Source organism: Pollicipes pollicipes, unplaced genomic scaffold (genome assembly GCF_011947565.3).
Source record: "Pollicipes pollicipes isolate AB1234 unplaced genomic scaffold, Ppol_2.1 Scaffold_7231;HRSCAF=8579_pilon_pilon_pilon, whole genome shotgun sequence".
In the NCBI taxonomy this organism is placed as follows: Eukaryota; Metazoa; Arthropoda; class Thecostraca; order Pollicipedomorpha; family Pollicipedidae; genus Pollicipes; species Pollicipes pollicipes.
The window spans coordinates 44,622,367-44,639,010 of NW_023597034.1; the positions used below are offsets into that span (position 1 = coordinate 44,622,367).

General features: G+C 46.9%; 1 protein-coding gene across 1 annotated transcript in view; it reads left to right on the top strand.

Moving 5' to 3' along the window:
• LOC119110203 (calcitonin gene-related peptide type 1 receptor) overlaps window positions 1–16,644 on the top strand; it is a 102,760-nt gene that overhangs the window by 10,033 nt on the left and 76,083 nt on the right. The window contains exons 3-4 of the mRNA XM_037233938.1: window positions 3,275–3,473; window positions 11,268–11,409. Coding sequence (XP_037089833.1) covers window positions 3,275–3,473; window positions 11,268–11,409 — 341 coding nt within the window. The remainder of the gene's footprint in view (window positions 1–3,274; window positions 3,474–11,267; window positions 11,410–16,644) is intronic.

Genomic DNA, 16,644 nt, shown 5'->3' on the forward strand with positions numbered 1-16,644 from the left:
TTAGAATAGAAAAGTTAAACGATCCTTTAGCCAGTTCTTTTTTCATACATCTCTAAAGGACGTTTTCCAGAAGCCTTGTGCTTATCGAGGCAACTTTCACGAATTTCTTCACGAACGCATGTCATACAGTGCCATTATGTCCGTCACTTACCTGATACGAATAATTCCGTTAATGGAGTTACGTCACCGAAAAACGATGAACCCTGTTTTAATGCATCCCACGAAGTGTTGCGGACTTTTCACCTGCTGATCTCGTTTCAAATATGGTATGGGACAGGGTTGGCAACCGTGCTACATGCTCATATCCAAACTAAATGTATTTCGTTGTGTATGGAACTACCCAGTCAGTTATTAAAGTGAGCACTGGTACAAAAGAGCGCGTTGGCTATTGAGGTCGTTTTGCCTAAAGGGAGTAACCCGCCTTTTTGTTCTTTTACAGAACTTTTCACTTTTCACTTATTGTTACATCAGACGCATGCAAGTTGATCAGAATTACTAATTATCTCGAAATCCTTCTGAATAGCTTAGATTTCGATTTGAAGAAGCCGATCCTGCATGAGAAATATTATTCAACCTCCTGTTCACCGGTATAAAAGTAAAACATTTTATTTGCCTTAATTTTTCCAACGTCTGTGTTCTGTGATGTTTGCAACACACATGTGTCAAAATGTTCGTGTAATGAATGCTACAAAGGCTTGAAACACTGCTTAGACAAAAATGCACGTCAACATCAAGTTGTTGTCACGCGAATTCAACGAAACGTTATACTAATGGTTAGATTTCTACTGTATGGCGTTTATCACAGTGGCTATATTCGAGAAGCAAGTTGGCTTTGGAAATGGGAGTATCACATGATGCATGTGACGCAGTTCTTTAAATTTCAATCAGTGCGCTTCTGAATAACAGGCTCTTGCCCGCTGGGCCAATCACAAACTTTTTTCTTCACAACAGTAGAGGTGCGTGCGGTGCTTATCATGACGACGGTGGTCGCGACTGCAGGGAAAAGGCGTAACGTTGTTACAAAGCATTTGCAGCATAATTTGGACTAAAAATACTGGAAATCAACATCTTATTGCTGTGTTGATGGTACTGCAGTGACTCTAATTAGTGTTTTTATTAGACCAAGTAGTCCTGGGTTTTCACTAGCGTATGTTTTTAAAATATGCCCCAAAGGTAGAACACTCCCTTTAAGAGTCGACGCTACGTTTAGCTGCATTTACATGGTATTGATTTCTTATTATCTTGCGGAGACTAAGCATTTTGCGAAATCCCTCGTGCCTCCTTGCGATGCTACTGCACCAAGCCAAACTGTCTTTTGAGCCGAACGTCAGGAGCTCTGTCAGCGCCAGGCCCCGGCTGAGACGTCAGCGCCGGGCCCCAGCTGAGACGTCAGCGCCGGGCCCCGGCTGAGACCTCAGAGCCAGGCCCCGGCTGAGACCTCAGAGCCAGGCCCCGGCTGAGACCTCAGCGCCAGGCCCCGGCTGAGACCTCAGCGCCGGGCCCCGGCTGAGACCTCAGCACCGGGCCCCGGCTGAGACGTCAGCGCCGGGCCCCCGCTGAGACCTCAGCGCCAGGCCCCGGCTGAGACCTCAGCGCCGGGCCCCGGCTGAGACTTCAGCGCCGGGCCCCGGCTGAGCAGGCGCGCCGTACGCCATCGGGCGTCGCCGGCGCTGCTGAGCTGAATGACGCCTGGGCTGCAACGAGCTGCCGCCGGCCTTGTTCCGTTCAGGCTTCACACGAGCTCGTCGGCGGGCTCCGCTCGCTCTGACGCGGCCGGAAACAGGCCGACATCAAAGACAGCCGCGCGACGCCGCCGGCTGTTGCGTTCTCGACCACACCAGGCACGCAACCGCCCCCAAGGAGAGCGGGCGCTCTAGCGCACTGTGTTTAGCACGTCTCTCGGAGGTCGGTCTGCGTGTGGCGTTCATATTGCCGCGGTCTGGCCGTTGGAAAATAACAATCAGCCATCATTCGAGCAGGAGCATTGTGTCCTTAACAGCCGAAAAGGAAAGAGGAGCGTCCAATTTCCGGAGCCAACTTTGTTCGTTTTCGTTGTTTTTTCTGAAGGTCATCTCAAGGCCCCGGAGGCTACAAAAACTAAGTCTTACGGCACATTATGATGGCAAGGGCTTAACTTGCCTGGCAATCAACTTAAGGCCTGCAGCAAGTGTTTATCTAGTTACAGCATAGGTGTGTCTATATTTATATTTATATAAATATATATAGGTGTGTCTATAAAATATTTAATTCTAAAAAGATTGGAGGACTAATGGACTCCGTGTGCGATTTCGTCGCCTCTTCCACTTCTGTTAATCGTGCTGAACGCTCAGCGGTACGAGGTCCTTGACATAAAAGTGCGCTGTTAGGAAACATTGATTTTTTCTTAAATGGCACGACTGATGAAATACGCTTTAAGTGCGCTTAGCAGGGTTTGTTTTTCGTTAGATGGATGATTAAAGGGGAGAAAAATTTCGAATTCTTCGTTTAGCTCTTGGGTTCTATTTATCCTTTCAATTAAGTTTGAAAGAAAGCAGCTCGGTGATCAAAAGCCTCTTATTCATTGGATGCAAAGTGTCAGAACACCGTTCCGAAACGTTCTCATTCTTCATTAAAGCTCCTTTCACTCCGTCTGCACACCGAGCACTGTCTCGGCTCCCAACCAGGCTTTTTCCTTCTCATCAACAGACTATCGTAAATAAAGCGCCAAAACGTGGACAATGTTCCAGGCAACCAATTCCACATATTCGTGAGGAAATTCTGGTACCGTGCACTACCGTATGGTGGCTTCAAGCGTGATGCCTCAAAAGCGTGAGGGAGCAACTCGCCATGTGTTTAGTGTCAGGCATTGACAGACAAATCCACTTGTTGAAACGTGCTGCCGGACTGCGGGTAAACATTAATGTTTTCACATGAAACGTAACTGAATAATCCTCACACCCTCTAAATGTCGTCCATCACCATAGGCGGATGTGGAGGATGCTTGAAGAGGGAAACGCCACGACGAGTTGCCGTTGGTCTGGTGATGCTGACGTTATTATGTAATAGCTTTTGTCCTTTTTATTCATGTGATAGCTTTTATCCTTTGATGCAAACGGTAAAAATGCTGTAGAGCCATACCACCCATGGAAAGCCAAAGGAAATCAGCCCTTTGAATGTTAGCATTGCCGAACCCTTAACAATGCGCATGCCGTGCTCGTCATCGCTATGCTTAGTAGAAAGCAGCACGCTTAAAAAGAGTCAGTGTGCTGACCCACTTGCTTTTCCTGCGCGGCAGACTACGCGACGAAGCGGTGCGAGCAGACAGGTCACTGGTTCACCAGCATTGACCAACTCAACCGGACGCAAGAGCGGTCTGACTACACGTCGTGCAGCCAGGTCTCCACCTTGCTTAGCCGCGTCTACGTCCACGTGTCGGCCTACGCCGTGTCCATCGTGGCGCTGGTACCCGCGCTCGTCATCTTCTTCAGCTACCGGTGAGCTGTGATGCTGCCGCTGCCATCTTGATGAGCCGTGCATCATGTTTATGCTCACACTCGCTATCCTGACACCCAGCTCCTGGTGTGTGACTGGCACTTGATGTCTTCTAGACCAGCGGGCACGTACATTGGCGAAGCAAAACACAATCACTCCATCGCGGTGATCAACCATGGTTGAATAACGAAGAGTTTCCAAAACGAAATGGAACCTAAAGCCTGTAAAGCTTATCAGAACTTTGTCTTTTAATTCAATGCATCAGTGCAACAGTGAATGGCACACTGATGGACCAGCTTAGAATCAACTGGTTGCGTAATCGAGACAGGCTTTACTTAAGCGTTGTGAAATTTCGGTAGAGTTATGGAGACTATGGCTCATTTTTTGTAAGTCGTGGTGAATGCTTCCTTATAACTGTTGTCATAAGGCGACTCCCGCGCATTGTCTGCATAATATGCGTGGTCCGCCGCTCTGTGAAGGCGACCCCCTGCGTGCGGGGGAGGCGCGAACCACCTCTGTCCTCGAACGGTCCCGGTGTCCTGCCGCTCTGTGGAGGCGACCCCCTGCGTGCGGGGGAGGCGCGAACCACCTGTCCTCGAACGGTCCCGGTGTCCTGCCGCTCTGTGGAGGCGACCCCCCGCGTGCGGGGGAGGCGCGAACCACCTTTGTCCTCGAACGGTGCGGGTGTCCCGCCGCTCTGTGGAGGCGATAATTGCGTGCTAAGGTGGCCGCGTGTACCACCTCTGTTTTCGAGCGGTGCGTGTGTTCCGCAAGCCACGTGTGACTTCCCCTCTCACATCGCTATCGGCCGTCCGACGCAGCGACGTAATGAGGCCATTGGTAGCATGTTTGCCCCCGCAGTGTGACAAATTAGGTTTGGGGACGAGACCGCCAGGGAATTACAGCCACGACTCTATTTGTCGGCTCCGCCCCCTCCATGCCTGCCCGCCTGTGTTCGGTGATACGTAAATGTAAACACACCCGGCAAGCTGCAGATATGCTGACTCATCGAACAGTGTGCACAATATAATGAAGCCGGTGTTTAATCGAAATGCAACGCAGATTTCCTACAGAGGTCAACTTGAATTAGTATCCCCGACAACCCCGGTCAACATGGCATGCTTGTAGTCAAAGGGCGTGTTTCACATTGGAAGGTATTGAAGATCATCAACATGTGTATCGGATGTTATGAAATAACCTTTCTTTTACTATCGGTGTCATTTTAAGCGGAAAGGACCGCTCTAAACACCACAGTTTTTATGTTCAGTAAATGCGCTCTCAAAACGTCATTGATAACGCCCTCACGCATTGCACAACATTGAGGGCAAATTGGCGTCCGTTATATCTGGAAATCGTGCTCACGAGCGCCAGGTGTGAACGATCCGACAGGTATATTTTCTTCGCCTTCATTGCCCAATAGCTAACGGAATGGCAGGATTTTGATGGCGTTATTATGGTGGCATGTATGTGTGAGTGGCCTTGATATAAGTTCCCCGAAATAGTCTGCACACCTTCGCTAGCGCGAAGGTCGGAAACTTGAGGGGTTTTGGTCTTAAGAAGGGCAGTGCCGTTAATCGTATCGAATGTTTTGCAAGATGGCTATTTCAGTTGAAAAGCCCATACAAATCTGGAACACTTCCTTTAAGCGGCGCCTTCCACGGGGTCACCGGCATAATAAAGTGGTGCCCCATGCGAGGTTTCCAGCTTGGTGAAGTGGCACCCTCCATGTGGTCACGGCATGGTTAACTAGCGCCCTCCGCGTGTTTACCAGCGTGGCGAGGTGGCGCCCTCCGCGGGGTCACCGACTTCAGTGTGATACATCGGTGGCAGAAGTGAGACAAAGGTTTCATTTTCCGCCCTGATTTCCCATTGCTTGAGTGCGTCAGGGAAAAATGGTTGCACCGTAGAGCTGCCGCTGTCATCCATCTTGGTGCATTTGGAGAAGGATTTCAACATTCCAGCTGATCAAGTTTTGTATTAGATCTCAGCATTCTTTGTCCGGGGTTATCTTATATCTTCGCTAGATTTACCCCGCCAGCCCAGTCCCAGCCTCCCGTCAGGTGCAGATAATCTCAGTTGTTTCTCGTTGGCAGCCGATCATGTTATCCAATCAACACGATCAGTTAAAATGTCCTGACAGTTTTCCGTCGTCTCCGAAGCGTAGTCCCAGCGTGGCCTAACCCCAGCACGAGATGGGGTCCATCTCGCCGCGAGTTTCTCCCAGCGTGGGTTTATGCCATCGTCGATAAGTTCCGGTTCGGGTTCGTTGCCGCATGATCCTTCCCAGCGTGCATAGCCTCAGCGTGGGTAGCTTCAGGGCGCTGCAGTGGTAGGCGTCGGGCCGGGACGTCATGCCATTTTATAGCCCGTCACGGCCCGGTCGCTCCCCGGCGTGCCTTCTCTTATCGGCTCAGCCAGCGGCACGTAAGCGCACGACGTCAGGCTCGCCTCGGTGAGATCGGGTGTGCGGCGTCGCCCACGAGACTCCCCGAAGCTCGGTATGCCGTTTGATATCGGACAGATCGGTGACCCTGCGATGTCCACTCTCGCGCCTGTCCGCGTGTTGTTCATAAGCGCTGGACGCGGCAGGTTTCCCTGTAGACTAACGCCTGTTATAGCGATGGATGACAAGTGCAGATCATTGCATAGATAACAGATTTCGCGAGTGCCGAGCCAGGCGAATGTCCGCAGAGAAATGCATCATGGTTTTATGCACAGTGGTACGGATCTATGCACTGCGTCTCTAAGCATGGGGACAGCATCAGCCGGCGTTAGCGCGCATGGAGCCTGATCAAGCTTGCCTGTGCAGACGACGTTGGGCACGATTTGGCATTGTTTTACGGATTGCTCTTTTCGATACTCCGCTGTCGTGCGATTATGTCCGATTCCGGCCAATCCACAAGGGAATCTCCCACATTTGAAGATACCAAAGCCAGAATCCGATATGATAAAATAACTCACTTATAACTATTGGTATACTTTCGAATGCGAATGGCTGTTCTAGACAACACAAGTTCTCTGCTTAGCAAACATGCTCCTCGACATGTCTTTTTATCACGTCTTCGTACCTCGCATATTGTTGATCAAGAACCAATCGGGTGTCGTTAAATCTGGAAATGGTGTTGACAAATGCCAGATATGAACGACTGGATAACTATATTTTGGGGGGCTTCATGCCCGCATGGCCAATGAAATGACAGAATTTTAACATCATGACGTCGGTTTGGAGTTTGGGTGACACTGAAATAATTTCGCCGAAATAGTCTGCACATCACCGTGGGTGTGTAGTTCAGAAACTAGAACGTTTAGGTCTTTCATATGTCAGTGCTGTCGACTGCACCGAATGACCTTCAAGATGTCGATTTCAGTTCAAACCCCCATACAAACATGAAACATTCCACTCAATGCATCACTTCGTCGCTGAGTAGATCGACACCCAATATCTATCGCTGAGTGCAATGAAATCCGATAACATGAGAACGGTCGTCGCAAACACCAACTGTGACCGGCTGTGGTTTGCGCTTGAGCTTCCTTCAGGTTGGTAACCTAACGTCCCCAGCATGTTAAACAGCTTCCTTACAAGTAAACTTCCTTACGATCCTCGGACAAGTGTCAGATTTATTGTGGCGCTCTGCCGGAATTTGACGGTCGTTCCTACATGCACGAACAAAAACGGGAACAAATGCACGTCTCGTACCGAATCTGCGTTTGGTACATTTGGGTCATTCTAACGCTATCACGATGAAATAAAATTACATTTACGCATGTCAAAGATTTACCAACTAACTGCATTTTGATATTACTCCTTGCACCCAGCATGAATATAAATGGTGATGGGTAATAAGTAAATGTGTTACGTTACGCTCCTTCATGGCACGCGACTCCAAACATCACATGTTGCACGGTGCAATCAGACTAGACAACATGCCCAGTGTGCACCTGCCTTCGCCTGCAGACGTCGCCAGCTGTGCCGCCGGCTCCTCGTCACTGGATCACACACGTCACACACTCGTCACTCGTCACCACACACTCCTCGTCAATCGACTGCGTTGTTGACTGCTCCAACTTTTGGCGACTGTCTGCCGACTTCAGCTCGGGAGCGTTTTTTCACCGGTACTCCCAGTCTGGTGGAAAGTGATGACATCTTCATTTGTTGTGTAAAGGGAGTGTTCCACATTTGTATGGGTTTTGAATCGAACTTGACATATTGAAGATCATTTGGTGCTGTTCACAGTCCTACCCTTCTTAAGATCGAACCTCCCCTAGTTTCTGGGCTACACGCCCGCAAATTTGTGCACACATTATCGTGCAGATTATTCCAATGTCACCCAGACATCTGTGACGTCATCATTGCGTCCTTTATATCATGCCATTCCATTGGCCGTGCGGCGATCGCGGCGAACAAATGTATAATTGTCGGGTCGTTCATATCTGACCTTCGTAAGCACAATTCCCGATACAACGGCCATAAATTGGCTCTCAATCAACGGTGTGCAAGGTACGATGACGCAATCAAACAATGACGTTCTGAGGAGCATTTTAACTAAAAAGGAAATTGTGCTGTTTAGAGTAATCTTCTTTTCTTAAAAGTATACCAGTAAGTGAGCTGATTTCATCATATCTCATGCTTGGCTCAACATCTTCAAATGTGGACACATTCCCTTTAAAATTTAAAGAGCTCCCTTCGCAACATGATCCAAAGATTGTAATCTCCCACGACTGAAGCGCCATCGTGATGAAGTATAGATGGGCAAAAACGGAAAAGACGTTGCAACGTCTCAGAAAGCGTGGCGAACTTACAGAACAGAAGGGAAGGGGCTTGAAGCTCATTCATTCCATGCATCGCCATGAGGTTCATGTAAGACATTCTCAAAAACTGGGGCCAGAAAACCATGATAACCCTGCCCCCCCCCCCGCCCCCCCCCCCCCCCATCCATTAACCCCAGTTCCTACGCTGGTACATCGATCAATACGACGCGCATGTGAAGCGTAACTTGGCATGCACAGCATACTTTAAAGTACATGGCAAAAATCTTAAACTCGCGTCGTGCTTCTGAAGCGACGACGTTCAGTAATACGGTTCACTAATACGGCAGCATAAGTCTGTGCTGCCTCGGTCGCCCGAATCCTCCCTGTCGACAGAGGTCTCGTCGCGACGTCCAGCCATCTGACACCCGCCACTCCCGTGTAAGATAATACGGCAGCCATGGCGCCCAGTTGACCGCGAGTCGGCGAGACGACCGCTACACGATAGGCGAGGACGTCTATTGAATTGGCGCAAATGTGGACAATTAGAAAGGTCTTGTTACAATGTCTAATAAGAAAAACCTTGCCTTACAAGCTGTACGGTTATCACTGGGCCCCTTTTACATGCAACACGACACCCATAGATTGTTAACTGAAGACTTAAAGCCTGTTTTATACAATTTGTATTGTGGTGCCTTCTCTTAGCAGGTTTGCTTCGATATCCCATGATGTACTCGTTTTTAATATTACTATAGCTGAACCGAGACCTGCAGTTAACGTAACCTGGCGTAGGTGTCGCTGTTTCAGGGCCGTTATGAACCGTCAGGGAATCTGTGGACTTCGAAAGTATACTGCAACATTATGATACTGTTGAAGAGAAAACAAGCAGCACTATGGAATGCGCCGTTAATTTTATGAGAAGTCCATGTTGAGGAATTGAAAAACACAAGTGTGACTGACTTCAGTGTGCTTTTCGGCATAATCTTGTCATTGTTCATCGGCAGAGAACGTCTGTCGCTTTGTATTTTTACAGGCGCGGACGGCGGTTGAGGCAGGGTTTGGCTTTCCTTCCGTGGTCTGCCCGACAAAGCGACGCCACCATAAATCACGTCCGCAACAGAAAAGAGCTTTCAGCGTGGTGACCGCTCACGCCTCCGTTTCCGTTCAGATTGTAACGCTGTTCTGTGTGTGATATTTGCCGTTGATGTATTATGGTGGTTGGATATTGTGTACTTGATGTGGACGAATCTCTGTGTTTGAGCGTTTCCTTGCTCGGCATGAAGTCCATAAATCTGTGTCGTAAGCCAATGGTCGCTGACTCTCGGGGAGGCGATGGTTAGCTTGATGTGCTTTGTTCTCGTTCGGGATGCGCAAGGAAAAGAATCCGTTATGTTTCCAAGAATATTTGACAGTGTCCTGACAGGCATCCGTGGATGATTTTCCAAATTGGCACCGCGATATCGAGTCGCTTGATAATTTGAAGTACCGGTATATTATTAAGGATGCCTGACTTCGGTCCAATCTCTACAATCAGTAATATGTAGCCAGCTTCTCAAAACAGGGAGCGGAAGATTTACGTCGTAATCACACCAATTTGATGTATAGTTGTACAATATAATTTATCAATGGGAAGGTACACAACTCATAATTTCACACTACACTTTACGTCAAACATGTACGCAAACAATCTTTCTCCAGGCGCTCAAAGGCAATTCAATGCTCTGAATTCAAACCAATATACGACAGGAAATATCTTTGGTGAAACCTCAGTGAATTTTTCAACGCAATCAACGAAAACATCTGTGTCGCGAATTATGGTCGTTACCTCATACGGTAGTTATTGAAGAACAAACTGTTGAAGTAGGAAGTGTAAACACCGTGCAACAGCTGCAAAATGCGCCAAAGTTATATAGCATTTCGCCCCTAAGGGTGAGCAGAGAAAAGTGACTGGTCCATTCTTTCAGACATGAAGTCTTGCTTGGGGTATGCTAAGACCAATGGGTGTGCCAACGCTGCCTTATCAATCATCTTTCTTTGCGAGAATGTTAAACTTACATTTCACTTCAAAGAATTTGTGTGGCTATTAAAGCACGTGTCATTTGGCATGCTGAGTTCAGACAAGACGCATCCCAGAGACACCTTCAAAGTGAAACATGGACGTTGCTATTACATGCCTACCCTGGGCAAAAGCAGAATGGTGCGCAGTAAACGCTAATAAGTAGCAACAATATAATATAATATAACGAATATACAATATATATATATGTATATATATATTATATATGTATATATAATAACAAATGGTCGTGCTCTAAAATTTCCCTCAACTGGATAACACATCTAACCACAACTTTCGCACCACCAGGCAGCAGTCTGCCTACATAAAGATCAAACAGGAGAAACCCGTTTCCAATGACGAGTTCGTCAGTGTGCTTATAGCACTGCATAAATTATGTGCGGACGGCGTGTCGTCTTCACTCCTTTTAGTTTTCGTAAGCACTCGACCGTTTTCTCAATTGTTTTCACATCCTGACGAGCGCTCTTTATCAAAGGATCATAACTGTAGCTGAAATGAGATATCTTAAAAATCTTAGCTTGATATAGCTGCTCTAGTTTTAAAGCATACAAGTGAAAGAGTTGACAATAGTTTTTATCGGAATCGTTGGTAAGCCAGCTTCCAACAGTATTACATTCTGGAAGCTTAAAACGCATGTTTATGTACCTTTATTGTATAGATTGATGGTGGATGCCATGCCAACTGGACGCCCAAATCTATATAACAGTAAAAGACACAAACTGCGACAGCCGTCACATGACAGCTGTGAGAAACTGGCTTAATGTGTACCTAGCTTGTAGAATCGAAAGTGTTCCTGACTGTCTGGTGCTAGTTTGTACTTTTGCTTTGAGAAACCGGCTAATACAGGCTAATGATAAGCGTAAGCCGCATAAAAAATAGTTCCAGCTCGCACGTTCAATCATCTGTAGTTCACGTGATATGCATACATACAATGAAAATGGCAGCTAACGTCTAACTCCGTGCATGGTTACAGACAGCTGAAGGTGCACCGAGTCAGTATACACAAAAACTTCTTCGTGTCACTGCTACTCAACTCTGTGATGGTCATCGTCTTCAAATGTGTCGTCATGCTGGATGAACTCAGTCAGAGCGGCAGCCCATCCATACTCGAGAAGGTAAGCATCTCATGCCGCGTGCGTGTGTTTGTCATGCCCACGGATGCGCGTCGGAGCAAACCATTTAAAGGCGTATCAGGCATCTGTGGGCACGGTGTTCGGTGCGTAGAAACCTCGCCTCACGGCATCACTGCTGAAAATATTGAGAAATAGTGCGCATTTGTGAAGAATACTAAGAACCAAAATGTCCCACAGTTGTGACAAAGAGGTTACGCTCTTCCTCGTGCCATCTCCCGCTACCTCAAGATCCATGCGGATTTAGCCGCCACGCCAAGTCTTTCGAAAACAAATTAAATTGTTGCGTGTGCACGACATCCTGTGCATAAATGACGAAATTTGGTCATGATCATCAATATCGTTTGCAAAAAATTACCTTTTGCAAACAGAGGCATGTGGCAGGTGAACCAAGCAATTGGTCACTGGATGCCATGTGGGCTAGGGCGCACCGCGTTGTAGGTTTAGTTTATACACCGTCATTTAATAAGCGGCACTCGGCAGTTGTTGGCGCCGGTCTGCGTCCTGGGGAGAGGAAAGGTCAGTTGCAAAGACGTATTCGAGCCAGCCTGGCGGGACCAGGCCAAAGGTGGTGAAGCAACTGAACGTTTTCCCACTTTGGGCTTGCTCAACGGAGCACCGTTTCTGACTTTTGAACTTGATTCCATCCAACATTGAATGCTGCATCCGCCCCTGAGTGGCCGGCGAGCCTTCCGCGAAACGCTAGCGGCAGCGAGAGAGAGGTATGCACGACTTGGCTCATGTTACACTCGAACATAATGAACGTTCAAGAGGGCAGAACGCTTCTTTTATGTAGAGCTCCTCGTTATGATGACTTGACATTATGGCCAATAAACCCTTTAAGTGTATAACACCAGATGCAAGCGCGACCAACTGTAGACTTAAAGGCGAGATGAAAAAGAAAGAGGAATGCAAATAGGTCGGACCGAAAGTTGTGGATTTGCTGATCTCCAAGTGGAGAGCAAGTCCTCGCACTGACGAGGGGAGGGGGGGAGGAGATAGTTCTTCTCGTGCCGGTTTGTAGAATAGCACCGTAGGGAATAAAATAATTGTTGGGCTTATCCTCGGCGTCGGGTATGTAAGTATGCATGCAACGTTTGGACAGTTAGTTTTCCGGCCGTCGACGACAATGGCATACTAACACACCAGATGAGGACGCCAGCGTGGTTTGAGTTACCTTCCCGACGCTTTCAAAGGTGTTTGCAAAATTTTGAGACTCATGGCCAAGAAAGCTCTTCAAAACCTATGTAGTTGTGCGATGAGCTTCATCAGTTTTAGATGGGCCTTGCCGGAACAAAGAGTTCATGAAAACATTTATGAAGAAAACATATATTCTGATCCTTTTGAATTGACGGATTTCTGTTATCAGAGTTCACGCTGAGCAGTGCTCGTCGTCTGAGTCCTGTCCCTTACCGTGCAATCGTGAGGTTTTAGGTCAACGGCATATCATTATGGGGGCACTTTAGCGTGCCGCAATGCTCTGTGCTCTCCGTATTGCCCTCTGACGTCACTTGGCCTTTAGTGCGACGCTGTCACCGGCCCCAAACTATTCAAATCAAAAGGCGAGTAGTGAGCGCCTAGAGCGACTCGAACCCACTCCGCTGTAGGTGGTTAAATTGGAAAGCAGGCGCTCTTGATAACTGAGCTATTGGGACGGGTTTTGGATAGGTATGAACGTTCATTCGGTTGCCCTTTGGTCTGGCTAACGTCTTAATCTAACGTTATCAGTAACTTATCTCCTAATTACACTATCCATATCAACATAGGTCACAAACCCTGTACTTCAAGTTTTCAGTTGCATGATTTCCAGTTGCATAAGTTGACTATTTTGGCTTTTTTAGACTCGACCGTTCCTCTACCCGCGGTTTTCATGTGCCACAAATGGTCATCATATTCTGTTGTCCCCAGGTGGCCTAAACCCCGTATTTGTGTTTGCATTAATCAGCAGCACGATTTGCCGGCTTTCATTCATCTGTGATCTTATGGCGTTGTTTTCTCATATGTTTGTGATTTCTCACGAAATATAGTCATTTCACTGACTTCTGCTGACCTCCGAAGCGCGAAGCTGGCTTAGCAACGAGTTGACCTAGGGTCCACACCGGCATTGTGTGCTTTTGGTTTGAACACAATATTATGGCTTAAAAAGTCCCTCAGTTGCCGATAGAACTGAAATACACTAATCATAAGGCTTTGTGTGTGGGTAAATTGGGCACAACCTGAAAAGGAAAAAACGTCACATGATCCAGATCGCCTTGCTTTACCCTAAATAAGCACCTGATTTTAGCGAAGGCTGCTTACACTCACATCACCCACATAACAGCGTTTCATTTGTCTCTTAAGCTTTATTGTGTCCCGATGTAACAAGAGCGGCATGTCCCTGTCCCCCACCCCCTCATCACTTGCAGCTGGCACGAAGTCCCGTCAGTGCATGGTATCAGGGCGTGTTATGGGACTGTTTATTGGAGCAAGGAAACAGGACCGATAGGGGTTAAGGGAAGTGTGTCTAGTCTTTTCGGTGCTCCAAAAATGCGTCCCTGTAGGTATTTGGATCAAGCCATTACTAATGACAGCACTGTTACGTGCATATGAACCTTCTAACCATCACTGTTCAATACAGTTATTTTTTATCCTTAGTAGCCTAGATCGTATGTGCCGTACGGGTGTGAACACAACGGTTTTAGGGACGGAAAGTGACATCAGCTAGCGGGACTTAAAAATGACTAGTCCGTGTGACAAGCGAGTGTGCGTTCGAGATGAAGTTAAAAATCACAGAAAACCATGATTTCATAGATTCCATAGGCCGTTGATCATAGGCCACTACCCATTATGGGAAGTGTCTCCAGTTCTCTGCGTAAAACTTGCCCGCGATGTAAGCAAAAATGCGTTGAGGTCCTGGGTTGAAGACTCGCCATGCTGAGAGTAAAATCGGTATAAAAATATTGAAAGATTACGGCTCGATATTTCCGCGATCTGGCCAATACTGAGATATATTGGCATCTGTTGTTATGTTGACGATTAAAGAACAATTATGAGGTCTTTTGGGGCGCCACTGGCATGGATTGGAGGCACGATTTAGCCATTGTGGAATGTGCCTGTGAAACAACTATATATGCACTAGTGAGGGCCTGATGGCATGGCATGATGGTATGATGTATGGAAGGCGTAGTATACTTTGCTTAATTGCCTACGCGTGGGATCTGATAAAATGCTCTATGCTAATCTCCGCCCCTTTTGCATGTTGTTTTACTTTTTATTTTTGCCGCCCTCTGCAGGTAAAAAACTGAGAATGTGCAGCTAAGATGACTAAAAATGGTGTGAATTGCGAAAGTTATGCTACAAGTGATAAGTTCAAAACGCTACAAGATCACATCCTTACCACCACATAATGCATATATGAATGGTCAGCTGATCTAAATGTGACGCGCATATAATGCTGCTCTAACCCCGCCATTAAAAAGGGTCAATGCGACCACCACCCCACTCCAGAGTTTCGGGGATACCTTTCCGGTACGTCATGCAATCGCGCCAAAAAATTTAGTAGTCTCTGGGGCGTTCATTGCGCGTATTTTGACAGCAAAGCGTGTCCGTAGCCTTTACGACTTCGGAGCAGCGGCGGTTGTTTATGGTCGCTGCGCGGCGATCTACAGTCGGCGCCGGCGGCAGGGCGGCAACTGAGGGTTCCGTGGACAGCCCGCGGCAGGCGGACATTGCCGCATTCACGTGGAGATGCATCATAAATATGTGCTCAAAACACAAACAACCTTACACCATTATATTTAGAATGTAATAAGAAACACGCTTGTTTAAGCTTTGTGTCGCTACGAAGTATGATCTGGTCCATATGTAAAGCTGACAAGTGCATATAAAGCGGATAAAATTCTATTTTCTGCGAAATGTGACGTTTGATCTCGCGTATTAGGGCCAATTGTTAACCTAGGAACGTGCATCGGGCTTAAGGGGTATTTAGGGCTAAATGGTTAGATTTTATTATTATTAGATTTATTTATTATTTATTATTATTATTATATATTATTTATTATTATTATAGATTTTATTATTGTTAGGTTTTATTCTGGTGGTTAGATTTAACCTAATAATTTTGGATTTAGCTCAGTTCTTAAACTTTAAAGGATTGTTAAAATTTTTATGCGGTTTTGGACTGAAATAACCATATTGAAGGCCTTTTCGATTCTTCTCACAATTCTTGTCTTCTGAAGACCCAAGCCCCTCTAGTTTCTGAGCCACACGCCCGCGAAAATGGCGAAAGGCATATCGGGGAGAGAACCTCAAAGTTACCGAGGCATTCATCACGTCATAATAACGCCATTCAGTTCTTGCCACTCTGTAAGCCATGCGGCGATCAAGGCTAAGAAAAATACAATTGTCGAGGCGTTCATATGTGGCGTTTGTGAGCGTGATTTCCAGATACAACGAACTCCAATTGGCTCTCAATCGAAGTGTAAGGTGCGACGACCTAATGAAACCGAGACGCGTCGAGGAGCATGTTCATTAAACAGATAATTGTGGTGTCTAGAGCAACCTTTTCCACTTACAAAGCATACCACTAGTTATAAGTGAGCTTGTTTCATCCTATCTAATGCTTGCTTGAATATCTTCAGCTGTAAAACATTTCCTGTAAGAAAGCGAAAATACTGGCTACAACCGGCGGTGAATAATTGTGAATGAACATATTTTTTGCTTCCGGTATGCAAGGTGTTCTCTGCAAGATGCTTTAAGCCTACATCGGTTTGCCTGTCTTTTAAATCATACCTGTTCATTTAACATGCCTCCAGGTACTCGGTCTCATATCCTTCGCTCGGGGGCCAGTTGGACAACTGATGTTTCAAAAACTGAGATAAACCAGATACACCAAATTAACATGGTGGGTTGGCCTGTACGTGATCTCACTTGTCTTGGAAGTCAATGTTTCTCGTTCATGACTTTGGGGTCAAAGAACAGGTTAAACGAAGTCAAACCCCACATTGGTGTCTTAACACGAGCCCGGGTGGCCGGTTGGATACCCTTCGCATGGGTGGTGGTCAATTTGACCCCCTTAGATCTCAAAAACTAAGAGAGCTAGAGACACCAACTTCACAGGGTGTGTTGACCTGTACGTAATCTCGCTTAGGTGAAAGTTTGAGGTTCTGAGAACATGATCTTCGGGTAAAATAAGGTCAAACCATGTCAAATTCCAGGTTGGTCTCCATATGGCCCCTAGAG